Source organism: Ambystoma mexicanum, chromosome 2q (genome assembly GCF_040938575.1).
Source record: "Ambystoma mexicanum isolate Mex_15411 chromosome 2q, UKY_AmexF1_1, whole genome shotgun sequence".
Taxonomy (NCBI): domain Eukaryota; kingdom Metazoa; phylum Chordata; class Amphibia; order Caudata; family Ambystomatidae; genus Ambystoma; species Ambystoma mexicanum.
In genome coordinates, this window is record NC_090924.1 from 114,523,950 (window position 1) to 114,546,017 (window position 22,068).

The following is a 22,068-nucleotide window of genomic DNA, read 5'->3' on the forward strand; positions in this document are numbered from 1 at the left end:
TAAACCGACACTCAGTAAACAATCAACCAGACAAACCACTGATCACATGCAAAGAAACTGGAGAACCATCAAGAACTCCTTGAGCTCAGCAAACCACTTAACATTTATGGAAGATGATGACCTGGACAACAGTAGCCCTGCTGCACTCCTGGATTATAACCACTATAGACCACAGCGCCAAAGAAAAACCTTCACTCCTTTTCATAAACGAGCAATGGCAAAATGGTTCACCCCACTACTCGGCACCATGAAAAGGAAAAACCGAAGACTAGAACTTGATTGCAGAAAACAAAACACTGCGAATAAGCTAAAATTCCTACAACACAACCACGCTTACGAAAAGGAAATACAAAAAGCGAAGAGGAAACACTACGACAACCGAATCTTTGAAGCGCCAACACCCAAAAAGAACTCTTCAAAATCATAAATGAAATCAAAAATCCCCTGGGATGCAACAAACCAACTTAGTTTATGAAACTATGCAATGACCTTGCAGACCACTTCAAAAACAAAATCGCCACTATTCAACAAGTCAGACCACCCAATCTGAATACGACCCCCAACTACACTAGGGAGGAACACCCGAACAAACTACAAAGCTTCCCAAAAAGATAACTGGAGGCATTCGTCAAACTGGTGAATGAAAGCAATAACTAGGGTCTCCCGAAGACCCCTGCCCTCCAGACATGTACAAATTGATTCTTAAACAAGGAACGCCCATGGAATATCTTTAACCTTTCAATCGCAACAGGGACAGTGTGACAAGCCTTCAAAGCTGCATACATCAGGCCACTCCTCAAAGACGCAGCAGGAACCGTAGAGGACCTTTCCAACTACAGACCCATCTCCAACATCCCGTACACAGCCAAGCTCCTTGAAACGTACATATACAAAACAACCCAAGAATTCATAGAAGAGCACAGCCTACTAGACCAGGCACAAGTTGGCTTCAGACCAATGAGTGGAATGGAATCAGCCCTCCTCTCAATATGGGACGACCTAAAAATGAACGCTGACTTGGACACCAGCCCTTCCTTGATGCTCCTAAACCCATCGGCAGCATTTGACAGTTAATCATGACACCCTCATAACGAGATTAGGACTTGGAATAACAGACACCGCCCTTCTATGGATTAAACCTTTCCTAACAAACAGAACGGAGACCGTATGGATGAAACCCTTCAAATCCAGCCTGAGAGATTCCACTTCTGGAGTACCACAAGGATCATCCTTCTCCCCACTACTATTCAACATCTACCTATATCTACTTATCAGAATCGTCAAGTCACGGCCTCACCTGCTACAACTACGCCAATGATACACAATCTTCAAAATACAAGGTAACCTGGAAATAAACTCAACGCTAGAAAACTGCCTCCGCGATGCATTCATCTGGATGAACTCCAACTGCCTCAATCAACCCTGGCAAAACAGAAATGATGATTGTCACAAAAAATGGAGGAGATAACCACTTCATCGCTTGGCCAAGGGAACTTGGGACAACCCCAGCACCCTCGCAGATTGTGTGTTTAAAAAAAAAAAACTGGGGGTCCCGATGGACAACAATCTGACGCTAGAGCCACAAGTAAACTCTCTTAAGAAATGCTTCTTCCGCCTGCGAGTGGCAAAAAGGATCCTATCATTCGCCAATAAAGCAACCACCACCATCATCGTTTGTCATGTCCAGAGTAGACTACGCCAACAGCCTATACTTGGGTATGCCTGAACGACTTTTAATAAAAATACAATGCATACAAAATGCGGCAGCCAGACTGCTTCTGAAACTACCCCGAAGAGAACACACCACGCCAGCACTGAAAACACTACATTGGCTACCAATAAAACAACTAATACAATTCAAAACAATGTGCATCACGCATAGAGCAGTACACAACCAAGGCGCAGAGTTCCTGAGAGACAAACTGCGTCTACATCAACCAACAAGAATGCTCAGATCAAGCATTGACCTCCGCCTGGAACCAAAACCCTACAACAAAAGCAAACTCTGAAAACCTGGAACGACCTTCCAAAGCACATACGTAACACAAGAAACCACTTACTATTCAGACTACTCAAAACTTGGCTCTTCACGTCATAACTAGAAAGACCGGCCACAGGGGGCACACTCGCAACTAAAACATCGATAAACGAAGAGACCAGAACCTGGTTCACACCAAACAATCTACAGAAAAACCCTAAGGAAAAAACCCAGGACATACCAAACGACTTACCGAGAGACAGCAGTATTAGGACCATAGACTTAATACCTAGCAAGACAAAGACAGAAACATCAGGACAACCCGTCAATAGGATCCTGACCCTAAATTATAGCCATTCCCAAAAGACCTAATCAAAGCAGACCGCTAGGGAACAGGAAACCCTTTACCATTAGCCCAACCCAGAGGGTGAGAAACAGAATAAGCGCCCACTTTACACAACGCTCATCAAGATACAGTGGGAAGCACAATGCGCCATCACACACAAACTACAACTAAGCAATATTCCTAAGGAAGTCATCCCACGAAAACCGAAGAACTGAAAGATGGTCATGATGGGAGGAAACGAACAACAGAATACACTGGCTGACATAGACGGACGCACTAGGGTGTCTCATCAACAGCATTCTGACCCTGAACCATTTAAAGCTTCCACTGACCAGTTTCACACTAGATAACAAATAAATAGATAGTACCAACCCAGTTCCACACCTGAAGAAATGGTTCAGACCCACCTACCACCCCAAAGAGACAGCTGGATACGCGCAGCTCCGCGCAGCTCCACCACAGCAAGACTGCCCATAAGGAACCAGCAACAACCCCAGCCACAGGGATTCCGCTCAAACGGAACCAGAAGTACCTGAACCAGGATACAGACCCCACTAACCCAACCCTCAATTTTCTGAATACTTAACCCGCATACTTAACCCACACAACTCTTACAACCATCTCTCCCAGCAATCCGCACGCACTTTACCACGCCACATCAACACAGACAGCACCTACAGCACACCAGGCCTCACCCGATCCGATACTTTCACCAAAGCCCAGCACTCGGTGTATACCGACATGAAGCCGCCAACAGCAAACCACCTCTCCCACTCCCCTCCTCCCGACTAACCCTACCCGCCCCTTCTTGATTACAGATTCGCCAGAGCGCTTGGGGACCAGTTCCGTTGGTGCGCTATAAAGGTACCTATAACATAAAAAGAGGAATAGGATCTGTGAGTGTAAAGGTTCCCACTCACTGAGGTATAGGGAAAAATAATCTACCAGTTCAGCAAAAACTTCTGGCGTTCTCACAAGGGAGGTAGATCTGGCTCTAAAGGTAACATCTTACCTAACATCCAGTCATATCAATGGAAGGGAAAGCTGCAAAATGAAAACACCCGTCTTGCTTGGATGATTATATGCTGTTGACCTTTTCTGCAATGAAACTTGTGCATATCCAGAATTGCCTTTTGCTCAAAATGTTCAAATGCTTTTTTTTGTGGCCCAGGTTTTACTTTGTATGAGCTCTACAATTATAATATGGTCCCATTATTTCGCATTAGACTTGTTGGGGGTGGGAGGAGCTTTCCAATGCAGATGCCTTCTACCAAACTGCTGGGCTGTCTGGACCCCAGTTTTGCCGTAAAAGTGTTTCTTGAAAAAAATAAAATGAATGGCAGCCTCTGTACCGTTTTCAGTGCCTTTATTTTATATTCAGTGTAACGAATCAAAGGATTTTGTTCGTTCTCTCCAAGGGGAAGCCACCGTTTTGGGAGCAGGGAGGTGAGCCTGCTATGTAATATCCACCGTAGGGGATAGGGCAAGTGAGAGCCCACTGGGGGTGACCTCTCCTGTACACTGGTTACATGAGGGTTGAACAAGAGAACCATGTACACAGCCCCTTTAATGTGGATGGCTTGGTTTTTTACCTGTACTTGTTGCCCCCCAAGACCAGGGCCAATGGCGTTGTCATTTGCCTTTAAAGGAGGAGCTCCAATACTCTTGGATGGGAGCAACAAAAGGGAGAAGCAAACTGAGCTGAGAAAGTCCTGCCCCGCAGAGGGAGAAGCCCCTTCCTCAAAGGAAGAACCCTCCTGGCGTGGTGGACAAATTCTGCAGAACGCTGCTGCTTGGGGACAAGCTGAGAACCTGGAGATTCTGCTACCACAGCAGCTGAAGGAACGGAGGCCTTGTCAGGTGCAGCAGGTTGACGTCCCGCCAAAGATGTTCATGGCCCGGCGGTCCAGAAACTGGGCCACCAGCGAGCCGCACTCAACCGCCCAGACCACACCCATGTCTTTATCGAGAGCGGGTCGAGGAAAGCGAGGTCACAACAAAGAACTTGTACACCTCATAAGAGCCAATCAGTCCCATGGCCCGCACAGGGCGAAATAATCCCAAATGGGTTCAGAAAAACAAGTTACTGAGCAGGGCTGTGCAGGCCTGTAGCCCATGCTGGGTTGGACATGAGAATACCCCAAGAGGGTTGTCAGCAAAACCCACTACAGAGGGGCTGAACAGTCCATATCGCAAGCAGAGTTGTCTATCCAAGTAATGCAGGAAGAGTCGAGAGAAGCAAGCTACCAAGCGGGGATGAGCAGGCCCATAACCCACCTGGGTTTCAGGAAACACTTGCCCCATGAGGGGCTGAATAAAAAGACACACCAAATAGAGCTGCCCAGGTGAAACATTCAGACAAGACCAGGGCTGAATTTTGTTTCCTTTGTAATTGCCTATTGGTACAGACCCAGAAGAGTTTTTTTCCAAGGAGGTGGGATAGAGTAAAGACTTTCTGGAGTATATAACAAGGACATTGTCTTGACCAAAAAGAAAGCTGATAAGTCTTTTGTTTCGTTTGGAATTTTTTGACACCTGATCCAGAAGTGGAGAAGATAGCAGGAACTCATTGCTGGCGGTCAGAAAACCAGCATCCACTAAATTACTACTAGGGGAAAGTAACCCTATCCTAAAGCTCAAGCTTGGGTTTTCTTTCACTTTTCTTAAGTGAAAGGCTGGTTGGTAGGTTAGAGTAGATTTGGACGGGGGACAGTTTTTGTTTGCGAGACATCCTGACGAGCACCTGTTTGTTGTTCTGTAGAGTAAGAAACCCTTCATAGAATCCACTAAGAGGAGCCCTTCCTTTTCATTTTTTGTTTTTTTTGTTTTGTCTTAAAGATCGTTGAACCTGCCCTCTTGTCTGTCTCTTAGGTCTGACTTTCCATGACTGGTGTCAGAAGTGGGATGCGAACAACCTGATACAGTTGGGGAGCCATGTTAGTGAGATTAAACTCCCTAGCGAGGCTACCAAAAAGGGACACTCCCCAATGAATTTGTTTCGACTTGAGTGCTAATGAAGTTGAGGTCCCTAGTAGAGAATGGGGGTTGATTCCCTCCGGTGTTGGCGTTTTGCCCATCCCCAAGTTAAACTATCTCAAGTTGGCTGCAAAATCTGGCCTAGCTTGGTGATATTCTTATGTCGCAGCAGGGGTTGACCCCAGCTGTCGAGGGGAGATTCAGATGGTGGTACACATCTCTGGGACAGGGCCCTACACATTAGAAACCGGGGAACCCTTGCTCGGGAGATGCTGGAACAGTTCATAATCCCCACCCTACAGGAAGCGGGTAATCTCGGCCAGACGTCCTGGGATTCCGTATGTTTTGGGGAAGCTGACCAAAACCTAGCCCCACCTGCCTTAGGCTTAACGGGCTGATGCCACCACTTTACTGGACTTGGCTTTCACACCAAGGAATGACAGCCTGGCAGAAGCCATCGAAAGAGCTACCTCTGAAGGTCTGTGCTGGTAGCAGAGTGGGCCTTTTTTCTTTAAGGGCCTATTCTATCAGGGTTGTAGTGAACGGGATGGCACCCGAAGAACTCTGGACTCTGGTGGTGATCCCTAGGAGCCATAGGAAGATGGTCATGCAGCTGGCTCATTCAAATCTCCTGGCTGGCCACCAAGAGGCAAGACCTGGTCCTTAAGTTCTATTGGCCAGGTGTATACATCGATATTGAGACCTCCATAGCCAGTTTTGACATCTGCCAAAAGATCTGTTACTACTGTCCCTAGAACTCCCTTACAACCACTGACTATTATCGAAGTCTCTTTTCCAAAGATTGCAATGAACATTTTGCGCCCCCTTGAACGACCTACATTAGGGAACACACTTGGTCATCCTGGATTATGTGGCCCAGAAGCCTCCCCCGCCCCTCAGTCAGCAGATCCAGACCCCGCCTCCCCCCACACCCCTCCTTCAGCAGATCCTTAAACCCCTTATCCCCTCCCTCTCCTGGGTAGGGTTCCAGAGGGAAATCTTCATGGATCTAGGGCCAACATTTGTCAAGCCTAATGAAAGGGGTGCTGAATATAAAAACCCTGAAACGTTCCACAAGACAATCTGTCTGTGGGTGGTACGCAGATGTCCTCAATCAGACCCTGAAACGTATATTGCATAAACTAGTGGCAACAGATGGCTAAGATTGGGATCTGATGATACCATGGGCCCTCTTTGCAGTCAGGGAATAGCCAAGCCCCCATCCTCATTCCTCTTTGGCATACTCCCCTTTTGAACTACTACATGGTGAGACCCAGGGATGTACTTTCCATGCTAAGAGAGACTTGGGAAGGAGGAGGGAAGACTGCAATACCCATATCCCAAGCCGCTCATGAACTAAAATCTTGCATGATGGCATTAAGGAACATCGTAAGCCAACACCTTTCGAGTTCTCAGGAACACCAGAACACCACTTATGACTGACAGTCTGTGACCGTCATTCTCTTTGGGGGATCAAGTGCTAGTCCTCCTACCGATTTCTGGATAATAAAATGGTCTCCCGGTGCTATGGCCCTTAAGAAATACTTGAATGGAAGGGCCACCTCAATTATAAGTTGCTTGAGTCCTATTTTGGATTTGAGGGGGCCTACCTTGATAGCGATTTATAGCAGTTGGGAGGAACATCTATACGACCTGAGATCACCATGGCTTTGAAAAGTGGCAGGACTTCAGGCCAATCCAAAGAAGTGCCATTTAGCCCGACATGCTGTCAAATACTTTGAGTATTTTGTAGGCATTGGCCTCGTACAGTCCGAGACCAAGAAAGAAAAGGCAGTTGCGCCAACACATCCCCCTAATTCCAAACGAGAACACTGACTGGCAGTCTTTAGGTTCTTGTCCATCGTGACCGGACTCGCTGATGAACTGAAAGTCGCACCCGAATAAGCTTATCTGGACATGCCATGACCAAGAGTTTTGATGGCATGAAACAAGTACTCAGATTATTTTGAAGGTGCCTGATTCAATCGCGAGTTCATCTTGCAGATGGACGTGTCCATAGTAGGCCTGGGAGCTGTCCACACACAGCTGCATGATGGCCAAGAACATTGCAGCCCTGTACACCAGCTGAAAACTGTTTGCTCGCGAACAAACCTATGAAACTGTAGAGTCAGTCTTTGGCAACCAAATGGCGGTTACCAGTCTGCTTGACTATTTGACAGGGAGAACATTTTTGCTCATTACAGACCATTCCCCCCCTGGCCCCGTAACCTGGATGTGCCTTAGAAAAGACTAAACGCCAGGGTAGTCGGCTGGTTTCTAGACCTAAAGTTGTTTTGCTTCACTGTGGAGCATCGGAAAGAAACAAGAAAATTTGGACCATCTTAGATTTCTCATAGGACCACTGCAGGAGAGCGCCCCAATCCAAGGAATGTGTCCCTTTTTCCCCAAGGCGCAGCCACCCCTTTTGGTACCAGGGAGGGGAGCCTGCTACACAGTTGCCTCTCTAGGGTACGTGGCAAGTGTGATTGCCAATGGCGTTGACTCCCCATCTCCTCTGGGGACAAGTAATGCCCAAATCACAATCCCACTTTACCTCCAGTTTCTTTAAGTCATTCTTTTTTATTGGTTACATGTAGGAGTTGAACAAGGTCGCCATGTACAGGGCCGCTTAACATGGATGGTTCGGTTTCAGCTGTATTTGTTACCGCTTTCTGATGACCAAGACCAATGGCATTGTCACGTTCCTTCAAGGGAGGAACTCTAATACCCCTAGATGGTGGCAACGAAAGGGAGAAGCAGCAGAGCATGAGAAATGCCTTCCTACCCAACCATGCAGAGTAAGAACCACATTGTTCGCGTGGTGGGCACAGACTCTAGAAAACCTGTGTAACTATGTCGCTTGGGGACCAGCTGAGAACATGAAGTACCTGGTGCCGCTGCAGCGGAAGGAGCTGAGATCCTGCCAAGAGCAGCGCGATTGACATCCTGCTGAACAGATGTTTAGGGCCTGGCTGGCCAGAAACTGGGCCACAGTGTCAACTGCAGAGCTGCACTGATCAGAGACGCTGAAGTCGGACCTACAGCAGCTGGAAGAGAGGTATGCAATGTTGTATCAAGGGTGATAAGGTCACAGCAAAGCCCAGACTGACTGCTAATCTGTATACCACAGAATGGGGGTGGAAGGGCTGAGCAGGCCCGTAGCCTACCCAGTGCTTGACATAAGAATGCCCCCAGGAGGGGCTGAGTCAAAGCAAACTACTGAGGACTGAACAGGCACATAGCCCAAGCAGGGTTGACCATCCAATTAATCCAGTAAGAGTCCAGCTACCAAGCAGGCCTGAGCATGCTTGTAAGCCACCTTGGGTTGAGAAACCACTTGCCCCACGAGGGTCACTAAATAGGACTGACCAGAAGTGGAGAAGATCGTAATAACTCTTTGGTGGGGGGTCAGAAAACCAGACTCCTAAGTTACCACTTGGTGAAAGTAACCCTATCTTAAGCTCAAACTTAGGTTCTTTCTTTTCTAAGTGATAGGCTAGTTGGTACTTCAGAAAAGAGTTGGACAGAGGACCCATTTTGTTTGTGAGACATCATGAGCACCTGTTTGTTTTGTAGTGTATGGACCCCTTCATGGAAGGTTAGAGTTTTTTTCTTTTGTTTTTTTAAAATATAAATATCGTTGAGCATGTGCTCTTGTTAGTCTGCTATATCTGACTTAACAAATCGGGAAGGTTAATTTTTGTCTCCCAGACAGACTGAAGTGGATTTACTCTTCCACCTAAACATCCCTGTCAGTCTGGTCATGTTCACTGCAGGCTTGGGCTGCTGTAGCCACAGCATATGTTGTCTGTCTACTGCACACAGGCACCTGTGGCTGTAGGATTAGCAATTGTATTTTAATCATGGTTGCTGGTAGGCACAGAAATGGGCACTAGCTGCTGTGTACCAATGGAATTTGTTAAAAAGTTTGCAGCCAACCATTACGCCGCTCACAGATAGATATTTCAGAGATCTTGCATAGAGACAACTAGGTATATGGTGTGCCCTCAGCCTGCCAGATTTTGGGGGGTTCGGGGCGTTCTCGGTGTTCTGCGACTTTGGCATAGAACCAGAAAAAAAGGTAATGAGTACAGGGACACCATGGTGATGTAATGGTTAGATTTCCAGCCTCACAACCTCCTAGTCAATCATTGACTAGTAGCCTTTTCAGAGCACAGTACGGGAGCAGACATTTGAGATTCTGCCTCTGGTTGTTGGAACAGAACTGTAGCCAAGTTGTACGTTACCTGGCACAGGATTTGACACCCACCCTTCAATCCACAACCTGGCAAAGTCTGGTATAGAACAGACCAGTGGATTGAGATGACACAGATTATTCAAAAGATATTACAAGTTTTAATCAATAAGCATAGTACATCGTTGTATGTATTGTCTTTAAAACATAACTAGCAGTTCATCATCATATTCAGCTTTCATCCTCGATCCCAAACTCACTCATTCATACAATCATTGCATAAAAAACAAATTTGGCAAATTACACAATGTATTGTTCTCCTAATACAAGTATTTCCAAACAATAATTATCGGGTGTTTGCTGGGACATTCAGAGTGAATGGAACTGAGGTATGGCAGTTGCTATGTGCTTAAGGGGGAGACGTGGTTGGGGGGGGGGGCTGCATATCTTGTGTGCAGAGCTTGTCTGTCTTTTACGTTCTATCTGTCTGGGAGAACATTTCTTATCTCAGGAGCCTGTAGAAAATATGCCCTGAGCCTAAAGTACAAATGTCGGTATTGGGTGTGGCTTTCTGGCTGATGGAGGCACACTGAATTTTGGCTGATCCAGGTTCCTGTGACGGTTGGTCCTCTGCCGGCTGTCATGAGCCAGTAGTCTTGCCCCCCACCCCATGCCTCACCACCTTCAGGCATCGTCTATGGGGCATATTTTTGAGGCAGGTGTTTTCATGAATTACAGTGTAGTTGTTGAACATACAGTCACTGCTGATAACAAAATGGCAACCTGGCCGTACTAGATCATGGGGCTATAGTCCTCAACTTCAGCTACAGCGGTACATGGACTAAGGTTACATCCGCTTTCTGTTGGAGGAGGTTATGGGGCTCCCTAGACTTGGGACTCGCACCGGCTAACAATCACATGAGCGCCATGACTGGGTGTGCAATGGAGCTCCCTCCGGACAGGCATACAATATTATGAGGGACTTCACAAGGGGCCTCCAAGTTTTGGGTCAATCCTAGAGGTGCCTCGGGCAGGCACCTGCCTACCCATGTTCGGCCCAGAAGGGTGTCGTCTTAGACTGAGACGAGTAATTTGGAAAACTGCATGCAGCGGAGGCTGTGGTACATTCATTTATTTCCCATCAATTCTTCAAGCCTGCTGGGGCTACAACTTAAGGTCCCTTAGAGCTCCCCTCCCGCCCCCTGGCTGCTGATCCAGATTTAAGATCTGTGGAGTGGCCTGATCTGTTCTACCCAGGTTGATGCTACAGACCGTGAAGAGGTTGAGGTTCTTGGACCAGCCTCTGAATTTCTTATGAGCAATGCAGCTACGCCTGTGGTGCTGGGCAGGCGTTCTCCAGGATGTTCAGTCTTTGAGGGTCTTCAACTTTGTGATGACTCTTGAGCATACCACCTCTCTGATTGTCGGCCGTGCACTGTTGCTTTGGCTGCATTGCTAGGTGGAATACCATTCTCCCCTCTCTCTCCCTCAAAGAGGCAGTAACCCAAAACCGGCAACCTCAACATTGTTGTCCCAGGAATCATTGAAGAAGCAAGTGGCGGCTGTGAATGTGCTTTTGCATGCTGCATAAACATTGGCTGTGGACTTGGACTATTATGGAGCATCTGCTGAGTGAGTTCCAGAGTAATCTAGACGTGGACTCCTTGCTCACTGTGCTTAGAGACTAGACCGAAACGCATGTCTGGGGTTGGTTTTGGTACTCTTGTACAGCATGTTTCGGCTAAAAATATTTTGGGATTACCCTTCAGAAATGCGCAGTGACAGTCATGGTGGGTAGTGAAACAAGAATTTAAAGACCTTGTTTTGCGATATATATATTCTTTTCCGTAGTGTATTTGCTTTTGCATTACCATTAATACGATTTTATAGTCTGACGCATCTGGGTACCTAATTATATCTGTACTACTGTTAGGAAATTCTGCTAAAGTCCACCTATGGTCGGACTGTATAAGACTCTACTTTTAGTGTACAGGACCCCAACTCTTAGTATTGGCCGAAACAACCCAAAAGGTTTGGCAGCGATGGCTGAGCAGCCAGGCTTAGTGTAGGAGAGAGAAGGGCTGTAGTATAGTACTAATACTTTGTGTGCTAAAAAAAACAAAAAAACAGGGATAATACTTGCACTTGTTTTATAAATATGGTATTTATTACACAAACTCAACTGTTAAATTCACTTTTCAATCCAAGTAAGCCAGCTGCAGTTGTAACATAATTCAATGGTAAACCTTAAGTTGGAATTCAGGTAAGGGAAAGAGTTTCTTCAGGTTAGCAAAAGTACTTGTCAACCAACAATCACTGAATGATAATACTGGTAGGTAAAATAACTCTGTACACACTTGTAAAATCACATGGCAATCAATAATTGGAATCACTATTTCAGTAAAGACTCGATGAATCAAAACGAACACAGAGCAGCCTTGAACCACCTGCACTTCCGTCGCTTGTTAATAACTGTGGTATTTCATTAGTCCTCTAGATTTATGTTGTACTACTATGACTATCCTCGCGCCATGATGCCCTTTGGGTGTACAGGCGCGTTATAAATCTGAGTGACATAACATTAAAGTTACAGTGGCCTTGGGCTTTAGAAGTCCATCCCTATCTAGGATGGAGTGTCTAAGAGTCAGATGTGGAGGGAAAATAAGCAAGGCACCTGTTGTAGAGTTACAGAAGAAGACTTGTAGCAAGTAAGGACACTTCTTTGTTGTAAGGACACTTCTTTGTTGGGTAAAAGGGTTCAGGGACTTCATAGGAGTCTCCCTGTGGGCACCAAGGCTTTAGGCCTGGGAGAACATGTATTGGGGAAACTCCCAAATGCACAAATCGGCACTCCAGCAACACTGGAGCAGCAAAGCAACTAGGTAAATTCTACCAAGAGTCCACAGTACCTTAAACCTGAAGAAGAGGATGCAGCACAATACTTCTGTGATGCAGCAGACCCGTTCTGGTCAGGCAGATGAAAGAAGGGACACTGGAATGGATCTCGCAGTGGCTCTTTGCAACAGATTCTTCTTAGTTCTGTGGTTTTGGTGCCCTTTTCAAAGCACCAGTGAAGAACGGTTACCGCCTGGTTGATTCAGCTTGCTCTCTGGGTCAAGCACTTCGAAGAGCACTTCAATGAGCTGAATCTTGCCTCTGGAGGTCAAGTCTCGGCAGGATTCGATCTTCAGAGGGTGAGGCACCGCACAATGGTCGCAGGTCGCAGGGTATTGGCGAATTGCAGCCGGAGAAGGTCACAGCTCATCGAGAGATGGCTCAAAATGCAGATTGTATTCAGACTGATTAGCCGTGCCATTCTAAGGGAGAGAGTCTTCCTTTTTGGGGCTCTCCTGACACTTGGCAGAAGGGGTCAGACAGTAGCGATTACTCAGAAGGCATCTCTAGTCGTCGAAGTGGCTGTGGGTGTCTCCTTCTTCCTCGTCGGTTCTTCAGTTCCAGTGGTCAGCTTGACTTCAGCATCAGGATTTATGCCTTTTATGTAGGAACCCAACCAATAAGCACACCTCTACCATTGATACTCTGGGTGGTGCCTGTCCTTTTAGGACCGCCAGCCTCCCAGTTGGAACTGGTTCAACATTCTGAAGACCTCCAAGTGACTAAAATAATGAGGAATGAGGAAAAGGTAGGTGTTCTCCCAGGCACAGCAGAAGACAGATGACAGATTTTCGTAGTCCTCGCATGTTTCCTGTCCTCACGACACACTGGCGCCTTGGTGGGCTTTCCCATGGAAACCTAAGACAAAAGTCCAAGGCTTCCCCCACCCTACATGGCAGAAGGACCAAGAAAGGACAAGCCATCTTGAAAGAATATTGCCACCATATTGGGTCAATTGTGACCCTTCTGTGAATTACCGTGGCTGAGTAGATCCTGGCAGTAAAAATTGCACTAAGTAGGTACGATGAAACCACTGCCGCCAGCTATTCAGATTAGTTTGTCGCTGTAACCAAAAAGTTACAGGAGCAGTTACAGGAGCAGAAAGGGGATACAGAGTAGCTCCTCAGTACTCCACATAAGGTAGGGTGTGCTGATCTCCAGACAGAAAAAAACAAAGGATACCCTCTGTTTCTCATAAGGAAAGTAACAAAAAATAAACGGGGAAGCCCAAAGTTTCCCAGCGACACTGCAGAGTGCTGTGTGCTGCAAAAAGTCAATGACGGATGCCACAATTTGGAGGTTAGCAGCCTAAAGAGGGTTAAAAAACCTAATGAGAGGGTTAAAAAAAAAAAAAGTGGGGAAAAAGGTTCCCACTCACTCGGGTGAACTGATAAAAAAAAAATACAGTAGTCCAGTAAAAAAGTGCTGGGGGACTCGCATGTGAAGGGGATTTCACATGAAAATCTACCCAACACCTACCTTTTCCTCATTATTTTAGCCACTTGGGGGTCTTCAGAATGTTGTATTGCAGTTCAAACTCTGACCCTTTTTAAACCACGAATACCTGCACGTATGTTTCTATTTTCTGATTCTTTGCCACATTACAATCAACCATTCCTTCAACTATTTTCCTTTTAGCCCAGTTTAACACATTAGTATTCACACTACACCTGCTCAATGTTAGTTTGGTGCAGAATGGTACTGAAAGCTTCATTCTTCAGCATGGGGTCTGGCATGGATTCACATGCTCATGAATATTCCCTGTCGTCATGCTGGGAATCCTCGGTAAAGAAAAAAATCCGTATCGGTTTCATTTCTGATCTGTCTTTCTTAGTAGTAACCAATCATTGTCCTCTGGGTTATACTGCCCCTAGCCAATTACTGCCCTCTCCCTAAGCCCCGCCTCTGGTAGCCATCCTCAGATTTTTACTTCACGCTCGAGTGTTGGGAGTCCTCGTGTTTAGCTCACGAGCATATTACAATCAACCATTCCTACAACTATTTTCCTTTTAGCCCAGTTTAATACATAAGTATTCACCCTAAACTCAATGTTGCTCAACCTCTGCTCAATGTTAGTTTAGTGCAGAATGGTACTGAAAGCTTCATTGCTCCACCTCCTTAGACGTCCTCAACGCTGCTGTCCTCGGTGAAGGGCCAGCGAAGACCAGGACTAACTGGGCCAAGGGTCTCGCCTGCTAGCCTGCATTTCACCTACCAACCAATCGCTAGTCACCAAATGACATCACCATGTGTCTCCTCCCGCCACAGCCAAACGCCACTCTCACTAGGGTTCGAATAGCCAAGTGCCCTGAGTAACCTCGGCAAGCGACTCTAGCTAACCTCAGCAATATTGCCTTTGCTCCCAGACAAAATACACACACCCTCTCATGTTGATCAGTGCTCGCTCAGCAGTCGCTCACCCTGCAGAGATCGCTGACCTCATCTTGTACAACAACCTTGATGCTCTGTTCATCACTGAAACATGGTTTACCCCATACTTGCATGTTTTCTAGGTCGTCCTACCCCGAGGCTACTGCATCCAACATGCCAATTGGCCAGGAAGGGCAGGAGGCGGATTGGCATTCCTCCATAAGAGCGATTGGCCATGCTCATCCCCCTAACCCAGAACAAGCGCATTTGACTCGCCTGCCAGTTCCCTGTTTCGCACAAGGAATCGATCACCTTCCACGTCATCTACAGATCACCTCACAGGAGTGACTTTTTCATTGCAACACCCCCAACTTACTCTCCTCTGCCAAATTAGCACATTCAAATAATGTTTTTCTCTGTGATTTAACTTCCTTGAGTCACAGGCTGACCACCACACGCTTTTCGCACTGAGCGCTTCCATGGACCTTAAGCAATTTGTGCTCTACCCCCACCCACACAGGACAAAGGCTACACCCTAGACTTAGTCGTCACATCATCCCCCTGCATCACCTGTGCAGACCCTACCCCACTGGACTGGTCTGACCAAGCCATTATCACCCGCTCGACTACGGCTCACAAAGATCAGGCTAAAGGCACCCTCACTTAACACCGCTCATTTAAAACCTTCCCAGTCAATGAGCTAGAAGCAGACTTCCGCACCACAGGGAATGCCTCGGGCCGCCTGGAATTATTCAGCAACTCTTCTGTTAAACTAATGGACACTCATTCACGCCTTAAATCCAACCAGGCTAAGACCAAACCAACCGTACCATTTCTTTTTTAATACACCCCTTACCCCAAGCTAGCCTCCAACAAACGCTCAATCGGAGCGAGAAATGGTGCCACAAAAACCATAACTCTGTAGACTTCACCAACCTCAAATCTCTGCGCAAACTGTTGGGTTCTGATTACCGAGGCCAACGTTGCTTACTACTCTACCGCCCTTGCAGCAATCGCTAACTAGAGCAAAGCCCTCTTTGAAGTATTAAAGCATTGTACCAAAACTTCACCTTACCCAGAGGTAGCAGCAACTCAAGAAAAATGTGACGGAATCAACACAATTTTATTGAACAAATTGACGTCTGAGAGACAATCTAAACGACCTCTCAGCATTAGCATCTCCCTCCTGCACCCAGGCCTGCACACTGCCCCTCTGGACCAAATTCATCCTCTTTCCCCCAGATCTCCTAAAAATGATAGTTTACCTCAAACCTACTTTTTACTCTGACGATCTAATACGGGCCTCATTAAAAATGGCACTCCATGTGCTCATCAGCATCATCAATGCCTCCCTCGCAGAAGGATAATTCCCAGACACTCTGAAGACTGGCCTCATACAACTTCTTTTTGAAAAAGTCCTAGATCAACAAGACTACCTGGCCAACTACAGGCCCATTACGAACTGCTCATTTATTGGCGAAATCTTGGGGAAAGTAGTAGCTACACAACTACTTGCCAGAATTAAACAACTCAACCTCTTAAATGATATCGGTCAAGGTTCCGCCCAAGTATAGCATCAAGACGGCCACCATCCAGGTGGTAAATGATGCTCTCCAAATCATGGCTAAGGGCGAGTCATGCCTCCTAGTCCTCCTTGACCTATCGGCTGCATTCAACACTGTCTATCACCACATCCTTATCTACCTCCTTGCTAACAGGATGGAATTCTCTGCCACTGTCTTGAATTGGTTTACCTCCTACATCTCAGGCAGACACCCGTCTGTCCAGATTAACCCGTTGCGTTCAAACCGACTCCAGGACTCCTGCAGAGTCCCTGAAGGTTCCATCCCTTTGGCCAATCCTTTTTAACCTTCACTGGAAAACTACTCAAGATCCCAATATAGCCATCCATCAATATGCAGACAATACTCTGTTGTACATGGCGCATGGGACATCATTAGTCTCGCCATTACCTAGTTCTACATGTCGGCTGCCTACCTCAAACTAAACCCATCCAAGACTGAATTTGTCCTTAGCGATCCGCCTGCTAAAAAACGTGTCCAAAAATAGCTCAATGATATGCGCTTAGAAGGATTTGATCCACCACTCTCACTCAGCAAAATACTTGGGCTTGACTATTGACAGCGATCTGTCCTTCCAGAAACACATAGCCAAGAATGGCTAAATAGCCGGACTCCGAATCTCCACCCTTTGAAAAATCAAACCCTTCATCCCGCCGCAGGACTTCTGGACTGTAGCGCAGATCCTTGTGGTCTTGTACATCGATGGGGTGGGGGGGGGGAATGCTCTCCTGACACTGCTCCCAGCTGCTCACTTGGCTCTGCTAAAAGCAGTCCACCACACTGCAGCACGTAGTAATACGGAAGGATGGAATTTTGACCAATCTTCCCCATCCTACGCAAACTACATTGGCTTCCATTCCAAGCCAGGATGCTGTTCAAGACTGCATGTATCTTCTACAAAGCAGTCATGAGTAGCACACCAGCGTACCAGGCGGCTGAGCTCCACAAATCTGGTGACATACTATTTGCGCAGCAAATCGACCAACCGGCTTGAATCACACTTCGTCTGCAAAGATAGGACGCACAGACCATTCTTCTCTTGTCATGCACCCACCCTCTGGAACTCGATCCTGGTTGTCTCCTCGGAATGCCCCCACAACTCTGCAATTTCGCAAATCTCTCGAAACATGGCTCTGTTAACAGCTGACCAAAGATTAATTCCAATGGACGCAAATACGACGCACTGACTTCACATTACTGCGCTACTGTTGCAAGATGCCAGCTCAAATGCCGGCTACCCACACTCTGTACAGTGCTCTGCTGCTCTCGAGCTAGTTCTGTGCTTTAAACATTAAAATGAATTGAAGTAGAAGTTAAACGCCACTGCCAACATCAGTTTGCCAGCTGTATTTTGTTGGTACACAGTGAAAAACCTGAACTATTTAAAGTGTGATGATGCTATGGTGTGAATACTCTGTTAAGGGATGCATCCTGGTGCTGAAGTGATATAGTGCGTGTGTTGGGAAGATTTTATTAGCATTTTGGAGTTCAACTCTGTAGTGAAATTTGAGGATACATTCCTGTCCTTCGAACGAAGCAATAGTTTAGCTAGTTACCTAACAACATATTCACATGTCGCCGTTTAAAAAAAAGAATGGCTTATTCTACCATCACTGCACACATTTTCTGATTCCTAGTAAAGAAATCCTTCTACTGTGGTGTAAACAAGAACTCATTTTCGTTGGCTGGTGAGAAGGGGGTTGGGAGTTTTGCATTAATGATTGCACGTGCATCCATTGTGTCATGCTCCGACACATTCTTGTCATAAAATCTAGCTGTCTTCGGCAATTACTAGGATGTTTAAATGCCATCTTAGGGTCCTTATTCTGTTCTCTTGTTGTTCCTCAGGATAATATTGCCTTGCATGGGGGAGGAGAAGCCCAACAACTGGTATCAGGTGAGCTGCTGTACTTTAGGCTTCATTGTGTTGGAGTGCTCAACAGCCGGTTTCTGTTAAAATAATAGTGTAATTTTTTGTTATCTTATAAGCGGCTTCAGAGAAAACCACGATACAAAAGGACATTAAGGAGGAGAAGAAAGATCTGGGTAAAGAAGATCGAGCCACTGAGCCTGCGCAATCTGTGACTGACCATGAGCCCAGATTAGGACCACGGCCACGCTCTCACAACAAAGTTATCAACCCACCGGGCGGAAAATCCAGTATCACTTTCTATTAACAATGCCTGACTTCAACCAGGATACTCTGCGTGGGAAGACCCAGAGAAACCTGGCATTGGTTCCTGGAGGGAGGGTGGACAGGTGTATTAGCAGCACTTTAAAGGGGCTTTTGAACTACAGTACAGGCAGAGCATGCTCCCATTGTGCAGTAATTTATGGTGGCATATCCCAACTTCAGGTGTTTAGATGTTAAGATGTTCTTTTGTCTGAGGTTTACAGGTTCAAATCTTGGCACAATCAGCTCCCCGTCGTGTTTGAACTTCTGAGGAAGGTTTGTAGTAGGACAGCGCAGCAGTGTAGGAGAAATTGGGAAGCACACTGAAGACCTTTTTGACTTGAGCTTGTGGTGCTCCGTTCACCCCTAAATGGAACCTCAACTGTTTGGCTTTTACAGCAGATCTTGTCACCTTATTTTAGAGGATTTTCTTTACAAACCGGCAAGGTAGCAGTTTCTGTATACTTAGCTGATTGTGTGTAGGGTCTTGGCAAATCATGCAAGCACTATATATATCTCTCAAGGTGGGCCTCTGCTTACTCTATATTCTCCAAGATCCCACTAAACGGGTGCTCTTATCCCCTCTCCCTCATACACCTTAACAGCTTGGGGAAGGGGCATTTATACACAATTATAATCAATTATCTGAACATGAGCAGCTGTTATTTGGCTGCTGCACATTTCATTTATTTATGGAGACTACATTCACGTCCATTTCAGTTTGTACTCCAAACATGATTTGATGGTGCTTTTCTGAAACTAAATCAAAACAAACTACCTTTCGCCTTGGGATTGCAGCCATTCAGTCTATCGTTCTGATTCTGAAAAAATAATTGTGCAGTTAATATTTGAATTATGGAAGCTTGCTGTGGATGCTTGGTGTCTGTACCCTGCAAAAGTCTTCACCGTAACATTTACATGATGGTTATGCTCTGTAGAAGCCACTTGACCTAGATGTAGCCAAATTACCCTGTAACTAGCACCATGCCCCTTGTGCAGGGCATGGAAACATTAAGCCATAGTGTTTCCATGTGGCGTGATCATCCATATTTGTTCAAGGAGTGGGCACACCACCTGTAGAGCTCTATGACCTTCCATGGGCAGTTGGCTACAGTGACTGAAATGGTTTGGACTTATTGGATGCTCAATTGTAGTGTGGCTGCTGCTTCTGGAGCTATCTTGCTTGGCAGAAATAGCATTTTGAAGCCTTTGGCAGTCAGAACTTCAAAATGCCTCCAGGGGGATGCCCTTTCCATTCTGCTCACCTCATCTTGGTACTCGGTTCTGTCCTGTCCCATGGGCTTGAAGTAAGAATGTCCTTTTGGACTTGGAATGATCCCTTTCTCATCTATTAGCATTGCCTTTCTAGAACCATGTACACTGTGACATGAGCTGTAAACGTTAAATGCCAATGAATGTTGAATCAAGTTTTCATTTTAGTATACCACCAAGTGCTTTTCTCCTTCTGACCAGCTGTACAGACTTATCTCTGTGTGAAGTGTTGTGCCATTCTCCTTGATACCTGTTCATGGTGCATCTGTGGCTTGTCTCCTAGCAACAAAAGCTTGCAGGGAAGCATTGACCAGAAGTAGAAACCACTCTTGGAAAGGTGGGTGGTTTAAAAACTGCCTTAAAAATGTGCAATACCCATCATTCCACCCATCGCACAAGAATCATCTTGCACTATTTGCTAATGGACGTTTTCGCTTTGCTCTTTGCTGTCGTTTGCCAAACATTGAAGCCTTTGGCTGATCCTCTTCACAGGCTTGTTCTTTAAGAAGGCTCGCCCTCTGAATCTGTACAGCCGTCATGATGTGGGAGTTCTAAAACCAAAGACTGCTTTTGCTTTTCATTTGGTAAATAACCCTGTGTCATTTGTCCCACAATCGCCTGCCATGCCAAACCAAACTGCACCTCTACTAATTGCCCCCATTTCAATTTGTCAGTGGCTACTTTTATAGGATCTGTTTTGGGGAATGCTTTTTCAGCATTTTCATATTAAAAATTGAATCCGAACTTAATTTTGTGCTTTAAATGTGCCCTGGAATCCTCTTGCACCCTGTTCAGCCATGCCTTAAAAATAGTGTTTATTTTTGTATCAATCTCATTGTTTCTGTCCAGATCAACTTCCACGCCGTGCATGTGATATTGCAAGCCCCCAATTGAAATCAATGATCACTACCTGGGACAGTTTCTCAAATGATGCACTCAAAGAAAATGATCCAAAACGGCTGCTCACCATGTACTTTTGAATCAATAAACCTCTCCTTGTTTTGTACCATGCCCTCGTTTTAATTTTAAATTTGAATGCTTTGCTGCTTGTGTGCACTATGCCTGCTCATGTGGGAAGGCAGAAAATGGGCCTCTGACAAAAGCAACATTTACCTATCCTGGCCTTTTAGCAAAACACTAGTTGGGTTATATGTGAGTTTACGGCAAACAATTAGACTAGTAAATTTCGTTGTCGACAAAACACAGAAAAACCCAACATTTTTAGTTTTTAATTGGGGGTGGGGGGAGCACCTGTTTTATTTTAACGCCACCCCACACCGACCCATTTTAACCCCTTACCACACTACCCTTTATTTAATTAATGTTTGCACTGTTTTTCTGTTATTGACTGATCTGAAATATACCACTTTTTTATTTTTTTTGTTTGCAATAAAATGTCTGGATACCCACTAAAGCATGTAGTCCCATGTTTTGGGACGGAAAAGTTGAATCTGCTTTGCATGAATGCTTGTAGGATAAGATTACCAGGAATGCATTAGGCATGCTTCCCCCTCAGTGTGAGAAGCGCTATGATAGTATTTATTTTTATTTATTTGCATTTTTAAAGCGCACAGCTGCCCTCGGGCATCGTGGCGCTGTTACAAGGTTTACTTGGCATAGTTGAATATAACTAAGACAATGGGAACATGGTTACAGACATAGCTAAAGTTCTGAGGTAGCATGGTGAACAGTGAGCATAGGTACAGTTGTATATTACAGCCATTATTCACATTGCAGTAGTATTATAAGTAGGATTCACTTAAATACAGTGGTTTTCAGTGCCTTTCTGAAGGCCATGAGGGATGTTTCAGCTCTCGGTTTGGGAGGTAGGGAGTTTCAAGATTTTGGAGCTAGAACTTCGAAGCTCGAACCGCCAGCTTTAGCTCTGTTGAAGTTGGGGACTGAGAGTTGGTTTGCGTACAGGTCCCTTTTGGGTCCGAGTGTCTGGACTGATTGTATATGTTCAGTAAGGTAGCTGGGGGCAGATTGGGTTATGCATTTGTGGGTAATGGTGAGAGTCTTGAACTGGATGCGCTCTTTGACTGGGAGCCACTGGGCATTTTGTCTTGCTAGGGAGATGTTTCCTCCTAGGAATATTGAGGGCTGCTCTCAAGGCGTTCTGTGTGATTTGAAGTCTATTGATGTTTTTGGCAGAGGTGCCTATTAGGAGGACGTTGCAATAATCCAATTTGGCACCTATGGTGGCCCTAGCGATGTTGAGGCAGTTTACAGTGGATAGGTGAGGCTTTACTGCATTGATTATTTTAGTTTTAGTGCTGC

The 22,068-nt window shown here is 45.9% G+C and overlaps 1 protein-coding gene across 2 annotated transcripts in view; it reads left to right on the forward strand.

Annotated features, from left to right (window-relative positions):
- Positions 1 to 20,794, forward strand: part of JPT2 (Jupiter microtubule associated homolog 2) — a 181,732-nt gene extending 160,938 nt beyond the window's left edge. For both annotated transcript variants that reach the window (XM_069646977.1, XM_069646976.1), the window contains 2 exons: positions 18,192 to 18,240; positions 18,333 to 20,794. In XM_069646977.1, the coding sequence (XP_069503078.1) occupies positions 18,192 to 18,240; positions 18,333 to 18,520 (237 nt within the window). In that variant the 3' untranslated portion in view covers positions 18,521 to 20,794. The remainder of the gene's footprint in view (positions 1 to 18,191; positions 18,241 to 18,332) is intronic.
- Positions 20,795 to 22,068: the final 1,274 nt, after the last annotated feature.